Source organism: Protopterus annectens, chromosome 4.part0 (assembly GCF_019279795.1).
Source record: "Protopterus annectens isolate FY-2018-M chromosome 4.part0, PAN1.0, whole genome shotgun sequence".
NCBI classification, from domain to species: Eukaryota; Metazoa; Chordata; order Ceratodontiformes; family Protopteridae; genus Protopterus; species Protopterus annectens.
Window position 1 is genome coordinate 584,754,514 of NC_056733.1, and position 12,708 is coordinate 584,767,221.

At 35.9% G+C, this 12,708-nt stretch overlaps 1 protein-coding gene across 1 annotated transcript in view; it reads left to right on the forward strand.

The window, feature by feature from the left end:
• The window catches only part of ACACB (acetyl-CoA carboxylase beta), a 1,510,375-nt gene that overhangs the window by 217,024 nt on the left and 1,280,643 nt on the right, over positions 1 to 12,708 (forward strand). Inside the window, exon 8 of the mRNA XM_044068517.1 lies at positions 836 to 1,045. Coding sequence (XP_043924452.1) covers positions 836 to 1,045 — 210 coding nt within the window. The remainder of the gene's footprint in view (positions 1 to 835; positions 1,046 to 12,708) is intronic.

The window sequence follows — 12,708 nt, forward strand, 5'->3', positions numbered from 1 at the left end:
CCACTTTTGCTTGACTTTTCTGTATTGGCCTACTTGCTGGTTGAGTAGAAGATTTCAGTTGAATTTTGTGTTGCTAATTAGCACTTCATTGCCCATAATTCCTGTATCATTTCAGTTCTCTGTTTTTATTAGTTTCTTACTTTTTTTTAGCACGGCCTGTTGATAGTTCTGTTCACCATCTGCTTATTCCTCTTCAGTGTTTCTGTATATGAAACTGCATTTTAGTTATCTTTGGCATTGTATCTCTTTTCCTCACACATGTACTGATGCCAGGGATTATCATTTCTTTTATTGGCTTGTTTTTATGTGGATATGAGGAGTTGATCACTCTTTTCACCTGTGTGTGTGTGTGTGTGTTCTGTGTGTGTGTGTTCTGTGTGTGTGTGTTCTGTGTGTGTGTGTTCTGTGTGTGTGTGTTCTGTGTGTGTGTGTGTGTTCTGTGTGTTCTGTGGATGGTTGGGCGCCGGGCTGACAACCCGACACCGTAAAACTCCACTGCCAATCATGAGCAGTGGGAGTAATTGTTTCGTGCCAGTGTGGGTAGAATGAGTTTGATTTCCTGTTCACTAATGTGGCTTTGTCTGAGTTGGAGGAGTTTATTGGTTCGGGTCATTGCTTTATGCTTGTTCCTCATTGAGAATAAACTGGAAAAAGAGAAAGTTATTCTATCCACCTGTATGCCCTTGATGTACGTCACTGTGATCAGCACTATTGCAGTTTTGAAGTTATTGCTATAGCTGGAGATATCAGAGTTTATTATATGTATCAAAAGGAAAAAGATGCTGATCAGCTGTTATGATCTACCATATTTTAACTTTTTTTTTTTTTATCATAGGTTCAGACTGAGATTCCTGGGTCTCCCATCTTTGTAATGCATTTTGCTCAAAATGCCAGACACTTGGAAGTTCAGATTCTTGCTGATCATTATGGAAATGCAATCCCACTGTTTGGGCGTGATTGTTCCATACAGCGAAGGCACCAAAAGATCATAGAAGAGGCCCCAGCCACCATAGCATCCCCACCCGTGTTTGAGTATATGGAGCAGGTGTGTGCTTTTCTAAATGTTCTTCTTGTGTAGATTTACTGTTGGAGCCACAGATTTTTTCATAATGAGGTAATGAGGATGTTTCCTGATGAACAAGGCATTGCACAGTAGATGTAGGCTTGATAGATGATGATGTCATCATCTGGAAATTGTGGCTACAATGTTCATTATACTGTCTTGGTTTTCTGGAGGTGGAGTTTTATGTAGTAATATCCAGTTTAACAACCTAAAATCTATGGAGTATAAAGTTACTTTCCATGAGTCAGACAGATGAGCATGGGTTACAATGGGCATACATTGAGTTATGACACATTTTTATTTTTTAGTAATACATTTTCAAAGCTCTTGTGCATTCTCCCATTATATTTGTGACAAGAAACTCCTTCTCAAGATGGTGGTCGTCTGAGAAACACCCTCTCCTCTTAGCTCCATGTAACCGGTATTAATTAAACGCAATTTATTAATCTACATCAATTTAGATCTAGTGCAATCAATTTTTCTTTGCATGAGCCCTCATAAAAGAGGCTCCTGAGAGCTTAATACAAGCCAGCAGTGGTAAGAAAAAGTGTATTTCACTCTACAATCAAAATGAACAATCGGACACGCGGTCGTCTAGAGGCCTGGGATTTTAGCTCCATTTCAATTGACAGCACCTGTTGGATTGCTTATTGTGGTACTAAGATGCCTAAAGAGCCTGACCTTATGGATAGTCAAACGACTAAAACTAAACTGTCTGCCATATCTCCATCCCCAGAAAAAGATGCCAAAAGATTAAGGTCAGCCAAAGTGACCCAAGAACAACCAAAAGAACCGGCCAAATCAAAAGTTGATGTTAACCCGATTATGGATGAACTGAAAAGTGCGCTACTTCCGTACAAACAGCCATACACGAACTAACAAATAAAAATGAACTTTTTTGGTGCATTGATTAATAAAATTGTTGACCGACTACATTTAGTGGAAGAGAAAACTAAATCAAACCAATTTGAAATTGAGCGCATTAAAGATCTTATGCAGTCGTCTGATAAATCACTTTCTGACATACAAAATAAACTAATTGATTTAGAGGCTAGAAGCAGGAGGAACAACCTAATAATCAGAGGTCTTGCTGAAAAATACGAGGCAAACAAACTTCTTGAAGCCATTACTCAAATATTTAATGAGATATGCCAATGAAAACCCCCCCCCCATCCAATTTTGCCATCGAGAGAATACATAGAGCCTTACGTAGCCAGCAACCCAGCGAAACACCCAGACCGATCTATGTAAGGTTGCTCAATCACCAAGATCTACAACTTATTTTGTCAGTTTACAAGACAATTAAAAAAACTTCATGGAATAACCATATCATATCGATCGCACAAGATCTGCCATTGGAGATAAGAGAAAAGCGCCGGAAGCTTGCTCCCTACTGTGCATAGCTGATCTCCTGCAATATCAAGTTTCAAATTAAATTTCCTTCCATACTATCCTTTACCTTTAAAGAATCCAAGTTCCACATCTCTTCCCCTGAAGAAGCGGACTCAGCATTTATCAAATGTTTTGGTGCAACCCCTTCTAAAAAATGAGATCCTTCATTCTTTCTTTTACATACAACGGAAACTACTTGGGTTCTGTTAAATTGCTGAATCAAGAGTGACATAGGTGCCCATTCAGTAATATGAAGGTTAAGTTCTGTATTGTTTACTGTTATTTGTTAATTGTAATTGCTGTCATGAAACTCATTGTTCTAAATAGGAACCTTCATCTGTTTTTTTGATTCTTAGGGGTTTCTTAAGTATGTCGGATGATCCGGACAAAACCAGCTGCACCTATGCAACCAGGAAGTATAACGTTAGCTTCCGATTCCAGTTCTAGCTCTAGGTTTGCAGGAAGGTTTCACTAATTATACAAGCTTTAATATTAAGAAATGGTTGATGATTTGAAATCTACCAGAGTTAAATGTCCGGTGTTGCTATTTTGAACATTGTGAGACATTGGAATGGCCTATCTGGAGTGGTAGGTGTCCTCGTTTCTTTATAACCGATCTTTGCACTTGGAGTAAAGACCGTCAATGGACAGAACTGTTAGCAGTCTGTACATATACCTCCTATGAAGTTATTTGTTGGTATCTAGGGAATTCCTAAATAAATACCTTCACCTAATCACCAGTTAGTCCAGGAGTTTAGATATAACTAATTTCTATATTAATATTTGGGATGCTTACTCTCAAAGTGAATTTACTGGATCTAAGCAATTTCATTTGCCATCTTCCTGTTAAACTGCCCGACAATTTTATGGATGCTAGTGGATTTTTAAGTAGGGTATAGATGGCTCTGCGTGGAATTGACAAGCTAGTGTACATTACTTGTAAATATTTTAGGTTTGTTGTTCAGTTTTCTTTAGTTCTTAATTATATTTGTTCATTTAAAACTCTTAAATATGCCTCTCTCTCAATTGTAGAGGTTTTGTGGTTAGGCACGGGGTGGGGATTAAGAGATCTTTATATCAGTTGTTTTGTACAATGCTGCATTATAGGCTTTTCCTTCTTGTTTGCTCTTTCCTTCTATCCACAACTTAAACTTATTTATTGTCATTCAGTTTACTTAGCAGTACCCTCAAATTTCTTAAGATTGATGACACATATCTATGTTTAATATTTGGAATATGTCATCATGGAATGTTAGGGGATTACAGGAGAAAAATAAAAGAAATTTGGTAATGCAGCTTTTATATAAAGCACAATCTAATATCTGCTTTTTGCAAGAGACACATATGTTAGATGAAGACTGGGCTAAAGAGGGGAAAAAAGGATGGATTGCTGAGATGATTGCATCGGGTTTTAAAAAGAACTCAAGGGGAGTGGCGATTATTATTAAGAAATCATTTAAAGCAAGGATTATGACAAGAGGAACTGATGCTGATGGGAGATGGTGTTATTTTATGTGTGTAGCACACAAACTAGATAAACCTATATTATTTCTGAATCTTTATGGCCCATGCTCGAACCAGGTGGATTTTATCATGAGAATCTATAACTTTCTATTTAAATTCCTGAATCATCTATTTGTGTTGGGAGGGGATTGGAACACTGTTTTAGACCCTAATATAGATCATTCAGGTAAATCCAAACCGTACAATAGCCAAGCTTCTAGGGCTCTTTCTGAATTAATACTTGACTTTGACTTAGTAGACCCTGTTTCATTTCCTTATGAATCTAAAAATAATAATAACGCATTTACCTACTTTTCTAAATGTTACCGATCCTGGTCTCGTATAGATTTTTTCCTGATTTCCAATATCTTAACTTACAGGCAAATTAAATTTTTAACTGAACCTAGATTTCTATCTGACCATTCCATGATAACCCTTAAGATATATTTTGCCTCCAATCTATACATACCTATTAGATCCTACAACTGGACTCTAAACAGTAATCTGTTAAAAGACCAATCCTCAGTGTTAGAAATTACTTCTGTATTAGGTGAGCTCTTCTCTCCCTCTCATGATGATGATATCTCCTTTGATGTTAGGTGGGCAGCAGGGAAAGTGGTAATTAGAGGAATCCTTATAAAGAAAGCTAGCTATATTAAGAAAGTAAATACAGACAAGCTAACTAATCTGAAGGCAGAGATTAAAACGTTAGAAAAAAAACTTCTAGATAATTACTCCTCAGACACGGAGAATGAGCTTCAACTTAAGCAAAAAGAATTATTTGATCATCATCAAGACAACCTCTCTCTTCAAGAAATACGCTACATACATAGATACTCAGAATATTTACAAACTCCCTCTAGAACTCTAGCTAGGTTAATTCTCAACATGCCCAAATCTCCTAGAATCCCTGGCATTAACCACAAGGGTAAACTATATAAAACAGATGAACAGATTATTTATATATTTCAACAAATTTACTCTGACATTTATGCAATTAACAACAATCTTCCTCCTAATTCAGACATTAAACAATTTTTAGACGTGCTTACATTCCCAAAGGTATCTAGAATGCAGATAGATCTTTTGTCAGCCCCGATATCTAAAATTGAAATACTGGAGGCAATTGACAACCTAAAGTTAGGCAAGGCCAAGGGGCCCCGATGGATTTTCGCCCGATTTCTATAAAACTTTTAAACTTGCTCTTACTCCTATCCTATTGGAGCTTTATGAATCTTTCTGTAATAACGGAATAAAGGATTTGTATATTAATCATTCTAAAACTATTCTAATTCCCAAAAACACTCTTGATGGGTATAACATTAATAATTATAGACCTATATCTCTTATGAATATTGACATCAAAATCTTGTCAGCCATTCTTGCAAATAGACTCAAAAAAATCATGTCTTTTTTAATTTCACCAGAACAGGTGGGTTTTCTGCCACTTAGACACACCTGGGAATAACACGCTTATGCTAGAATCCTTAATAAATCTCACCAAAAAAGAAAGGTGCCCCAGGTATGCTTTGGTCCTAGATGCATGTAAAGCCCTTGACCATGTAAACTGGGATTTTTTATTTATGGTTTTATCATACTTTGGTATCCCCCCTAAGTTTATTAATCTGGTTAAAATACTATGTACTAATGCCTATACTCGCTTATATATGAACAGAAAATAGTCTCAACCTATAAAAATTTCAAATGGTACAAGACAGGGCTGCCCTCTTTCTCCGCTACTATTTAATCTATATTTAGAAACCTTATTTCTGTTTTTAGCGCAAAGATCATATCACTGTGTTCCTAGAATATGTAACACTAATATTAGCTTTTCTGCATTTGCAGATGACTTAATCCTATATTTTGAACACCCTATTTCTGATACTAAAAAGATAACTAAAGCCTTAAATGCCTTCGCCTTTAGGTCAGGTTAGCAAATTAACACAAATAAATCATTTATCTTTCCGATTAATCCGCTAGCGCATAAATCATGCTTATTTCCAGTTTCTCCCTTTAGAATAGATTACTCACTTAAATATTTAGGAGTCTATTATGATCATTCGTGCTCATCTCTTTCACATTTTAATTTATCAAAATCTTGGCTCTCTATCGCCCAGGACATAGCGAGATGGCAGGAACTGAAACTCCCATTGTTATCTAAAGCTTCTATCATTAAAATGAATATTCTTCCCAAACTTCTTTATCATCTTAATGCTTCTGTATCCTCGGTCTCGATTCCTTTTCTCAATAGAATATATAAAGATCTTGCTAAATTCATGTGGTATCCTAAATCTGTGAGAATTTCATATCAAAGGCTTACATTACTTAAATCATTGGGAGGTTTAGCGATGCCTAACCTTATACTCTACTATAGAATAATTCATGTCAATAGGATATTTACTATTGCTAATTATACGCCAAATACTTCTTCCTGGATGCCCCTGTGGATTAAAATATGGTATAGATATGCTCTTAATAATATCAACCCTAGAGCTCTCCCATTCCTGGAGAAAAATAACCGTACAAAATTAAAGATTCACCTCACACTGAAGTAGTTGATTAAAACTTGCCAAGACTTGTTCAGTTCCCTCAATTTAATCAATGCCTTCCTATTATTTCAACCCATTCATCTTAATCCAAATTTGACGCTGAACAATGAAATGATTAACCTAAATAACTTCCCTTTGGTTAAAGATTTTGCCTTATGGGACATACATAGATTTAACCATCTTTCTCTAACAGATATTAGGAATGCCCCCTCCTTACCTAAAAAATACGCTATTATTCTGAGGCAACTAAAAGACCTTACATAATTTTTTCTACATAATCATCCCAGCTTAGAGGATGAATGTAACACAGTAGCAGCCCTATTACAGAATTTAGCCAGTAAGAAAAATATGCTCTCTATAGCTTACAAATCTTTCTCCAGTCATTTACATAAAGAGAAAATTATCTTTGCAGATTACTGGGAGCAACAGAAGGATACCATCTCCCTTCAACAGAATTCGCTTTCAATAAACTATACCATTAAGTACTCTCCATTTTAAAAAGCTTTGATATACACCATTTATGATTACTAGCAACTTGTACTTAACTCCTGTCCATCTAAATAAATCCATCTAAATAAATTTAATTCAACTGTCTCCACTGCATGTCCTTGTTGCTCTTGTCCCCGAGCTGATATTATCCACGTTATGTGGTTTTGTAGATATTCTCACAGTATTTGGTGCTCTCTTAAAGTAAGACTGGACAAAATGGGATACCATAAATCTACTTTAAACTGGGAAATGGCACTGCTACACATCACAAATGTTAGCTTGTCAAACCTTAAACTTAAAGTTCTCATCACATTATGTCTCTTAATAAAGTTCTATATTGTCAAACATTGGACTGACCATTCCAAACTGTCATGGAAAGGTTTTAAAACTCTTGCAATTAAATACATTACTGCCCAGAAATTGATAATAACTAACCCCTGCAAAAGAATTACTTACCAAAAAGTGTGGGATCTTATTTTTTCTCTCTTGATGAATGATTGAAGAAAATCTCACACATAAAACCTCAATCCCCTGGCTTATGTTTTATAAGCTTTATTAAAATAATTATTATTAACAACTTAGTATATCTCTTTTTAAGAATTATGCTTAGAAAGGCTAATCCTTTCTTCTTTTTCTTCTTTCTTCTCCCATTATACTATGAATATTTTATTGTTCTGTTGTATGGACACTGCGAGATCTTCAGTAGGTCCTAATTGCTATGTGTTGGAGTATTACTTTGTGTAACAATTCTTTTCTTTTTGTTCCTACTGAATTTTATTCAGACAACTTAGCCTTTTGATTTTATACATTGTTTCATTACCCAGCAAACAAAAGGTAAATTATTTTAACTTTATATATAATCTTGATATATATGTAGACTTGTTTTATCTTGGCAGCATTTTGTACATTTTGTAAATAGTTTTTATATTAGTAACACTGTTAGTTGTATATTATTATTTTGTTTAGTTCACATAATATTTGATTTTCCATGTGAGATTCTTAACTTCTGTTTTATACTTTAAGTTGTGTTGTGTAAAATCTAATAAAAATCTATTTGAAAAAAAAAAAAGAAAAGAAACTCCTTCTCTAGTGGAGGAGTGGGGGAGGTATTTAATGTTAACTTCTCTGATTTTTTTTTTCTGAAGATGGAAAGTAACTGTGACTGAAAAGAGGGTTTTCATTGAAAATTAGCTGAACATAGAGTGGCAGTGTTGCGAGTGATCCCCTAAACAGAATAATTTTGTTCAAGGTAACCCAATGACCAGGATACATAGAAGTGTTGCTCATCTAAAATGCATCTAGACTGTCTGTCTCAGTATAGTTCCTAGACCTACAGTGTTAATATTTTGTCTGGCTACACTTGTTCATGTAACTTGTAGGGTATGGAGCTAAAGTGTGGATATGGAAGGAATTAGCTAATACCATAGAAAAGAATGTTGTACTTTAGAGGAAAATACAAGCCAGAAATGTCTGGCTGGAGGTTGCATGTCTGAAAAATGAGATGTTGCAAAATCTCCTGTTTCTTTTCAAGGTTGTTGCTGTAATTCTAGAAACTGTAGAACTATCACGGGTTTAGAAGGATTCTGGTGCTGTAAGTTTCTGGGAAGTTTCAATCCTACAGGTGATTTGAGTTCTGTGGTTTCCTTCTGTTTTGTAGATCGGTCAGTAGTAAGTACTGTGCAATCAAAACGATTTCCAGTTTTACTCTTCCAGCTACCATGTTACTGCTAGCACATTTTTTATCCATTTTACATGTAAGAATTATAATCTTTGTGTGAAGCACCAGAACTTTATACTGTGTATTTTGTTGCTATAGATTTCATTACCATGACTCTGTCAATTCTCTTTTACTCTAGGATTATTTACCATGAATTTACTCTGCTTCCATCCTTATAGTAGTGAAATGTTCATTTGTCAATGCAAGATTATTTTAAAACACTGTGTTTACACTTGGGCATACTTTATATTTCCAGGTGCCCCCCACTTGGTACATTAGGCCTAGTAAAGTTAAAGTTGCAAAGGTGTCAAGACAGCATTTATTATACCCTAGTGGGACAAATTATGCATTTTAAGAACTTCTTCACCAGTTATTTTACTGTTAACAATGCTTCTTCCCAGCAAACATCATCTTGCTGCTGAGGTAAGGCAGTCTGTGGGTTTGCTGTTCAATTTAGTAAAGTTGCAGTAGAGCAACAGTTTATGAAAGGCTATCTAAACTTGACATTGATGAAAGGGAATTGGTGCTAGACAATCATAATTTAAATCCTGGTTTAATTACTCTTTAGTAGAGCTTCAACAAGGAACATTTAAATATGCATACATATGAATGAAAATGAATGTAATGGTAACACTTGAAAGCCTCCGTGTCAGTAATACTTGTCAAATCATAGTTTAAATTCTGTTTCACGTAACTGTATTAGATCCCTGGCTAAACAACAGAAAGTATAAATCTAAGTAACTGCAGGTTTGATCGTTGTCTTGAAAGGTCATGTCTGTCTGTTAGGAAATAAACTTTAATGTATTCTTCTCTAAAGATTCAAAGAAAATTATATTGTCATTTAGGAAACACAAGTGCAGTCTAATGAAACTTCAGCTCATCATTAGAGTACAGAGGCAATTTAAGTATAAAAATAATAATAAATGATATATACGCAACTATTCTAATGACTGATAACATAAAAAATACTCATTATAACCTATTTCTAGTCAGGTAAAACTACCCATACATATAAACCTAAACATATGAACAAATAATACTGTACACAGAAAAAGAGAAGAAAAGTCAGTTTATTAATATTGCACATGAGAAATTATTGCAATTGCGCTCTCAAGAGAAAGATGTTGCACTTCTGTAAAAATAAATTAACTATAGTGAATTAAGTAATGTATCGCTTTCAGTAAAATATTACTAGTGAAGTCGCGTTTGGAGGTAGGAGATGTCCAAGTTGATGTCTGAGCCTTATAACTGTTGGATAGAAGCTGTTCAAGAGCCTGGAGGTCCTACAGTGGATGCTGCTGTACTTCTTGCTAGATGAAAATCTAGCAAACCAAGCAGATGCTGAATGTGTTGTATTTTGTATGCCCTCTTTATGCTTCTTGTTGTAAAAAGTTCTTGCATGGTTGGAAGATTTGTGCCCATTATCTTCTCAGCAATCCTCACCACTCTTTGAAGCTTCTTCCTCTCTGCCGTAGTACTGTTTCCGTACCACACAGTAAAGTTGCAGGTGAGAATACTTTCAGTAGCTCCTTTATAGAAAGTGGATAGAGCATCAGAGGAAGCTTTGCTCTTTTGAGCCTTCTCAGGAAGTGCAGATGTTGGTGAGATTTTTTAATTATCTGGCCTGTGTTCACAGATCAAGAGAGGTCTTCTGAGGTGCGTACCCCCAGGAACTTTGTAGATTGAACTCTCTCTGCCACCTCTCCGTTTATCTCAAGTGGTGAGTGAATGGCTGACCTTTTTCTGAAGTCAATGATAATTTCATTAGTTTTGTTGGCATTCAGAGCCAAGTTATTTTTGCACCATTTGATCAGAGAGCTGACTTCGTTCCTGTATTCCCTCTTGTCATCATCCCTTATGAGACCCACTACAGTGGTATCATCTGCGAATTTGATGATAGAGTTATTGGGAAATTTTGTCAGTAGTCATGGGTGTAAGGATGGTGAATAGTAAAGGACTAAGTACACACCCTTGAGGCATGCCAGTGTTTGATGTAATGATACCAGATGTGTTGCCAGCACATGTCTTCTGTGGTCCAAGCAAGAAGTCAAGGATCCAGTTGCAGAGACTCTTGTTGATGCCGTGGTTAATTAATTTTCCTATGAGTTGCATCAGAACCACTGTGATGAATGCTGAGCTAAAGTCAATGAACAACAGACTGACATAATTGATCCTGTCTTCAAGATGTTCCAAAAACAGGTGCAGGGCTACTGAAATGGCATTCACAGTATATCTGTTTGGCCAATAGACAAACTGTAGAGGGTTGGAGGTCGGTGGCAGAGCTTCTGACAGATGCTTTTTTACTATCCTTTCAAAGGGGTCTATATTAAATCACTGAATGCTTAAAAAAGCGAATGGTGATTTATCGACCCTATGTAAGTGAAAGCTTACAATGTCGAAGTGTCAGAACAGTGATTTTTTTCAAGGGAAAAAAAAATCGCTGTTCCAACAAAAAAATTCCATGCTGTTATCACATCAAACTGACTTGGTCTTGTAGTCAATTAGATGCTGAATGCCTTGCCAGAGGCTCCTGGTGCCCTCGTGTCATCGAAGCAACTTTGTACCTTTCTTCCATATTCCCTCTTGACTTCTTTGATGTCTCTTTTTAGGTTGGTCCTTGCTTCACTAAGACCCACCTTGTCCTTGGCCCTGAATACCTCATTCCTTGCCCTCAGAAGGCCATACACTCTGCTGGTTAACCAAAGTTTTTGATTGGCTGTGATTGTAATTTTCTTGGTTGTAGATACATCCTCTACACATTTTGAAATGTATACCATTGTAGTGTCTGCATATTCGTCTATGTTCACATGCTGATTGGAAGTGTCTGCTTCTCTGAAAACATCCCAGCAGATATTATCAAAACAGTCCCTGAGACTTTCCATTGCCCCTTCATTCCATACCCTGATCATTTTTTCAGTGGGTTTTTCTGACCAGCCGATGTTAGCAGGTATTAATCTTATTGAAATATGATCAGAGCTACCCAAGTAGCAAGTAGTCTATACACCAGCCTTTAAGGAGTAAACTCCTATAAAATACTCTTCAGTTGACACCATTTATCATTCATGTCTCAAGGTAATTGGTGGCCAGCAACCTGGAGACAAAAACATGTTTTTAATCCTATTGTCCCAGATGATACTAATTCTGCATTATTCTGAGTAATTAATGCAGCAGTAATCACACCAAGGCCTATGGGGCATGAATGTTTTATCCTGAATGTGGAGGTTTCCCCATGGAGGTGAAGCTTGAGTGGGTAATTCTCACCTAAAGAATAAAAAACTTGGAATGTGCCCTGCACTCTGTTATTTTAATATATGTTTAGCTTCTACAATTGCTTTGTATATTAACACCATTTCCTCGTCTTATCCCTGTGCTTATTTGGTTTAGTGGAGATGTCCATAATGTACTGTGCATGCATACAATGCTTTTTGTGCAGACAATTGCAGACTTTGTGGTATATATTCGGTTTTGTTTGTAGACTATCAATCATTTTCTCTTAAAGTTTAAAGAAGTATAATAATTGTGAATGGCATCTACACATGAAATTGAAATTTGTCATGTTTCTGGTTCTTTATTGCAGTTTTTTTCTGTACAGATTTTACTGAAATTGTACTGATAGGAACTTGTTAATTTTTGTTCCAATCTAAGCAGGGTTTTTTTTTTTTTGGTCACTGTAGTTTTTTGCTAGTAGGTTTACTCAGTCAAATATGCATTTAAAGAACATTTTTAGAAGTGGCACAATGTATTCTAACTTTTTCTGACATAGGATGACATAATTTGGGCTGCCATACTGATGTGATTTTATTTTTCATCTAATGCTGCTTTCCATTATGCACTCTTTTCTTCTAATATGACATTTTGTGATGAACTACGTCTTTCTGTCTGTTCTTCCTCCATTTACTTACAATGACAGTGCACAGAATTAGTGCTCCCTTTGAATGTTTTTGCCCACAGTGACTGCATTTTTTCAGTGACCCCTTTCCGTTTTTTTTTTTTTT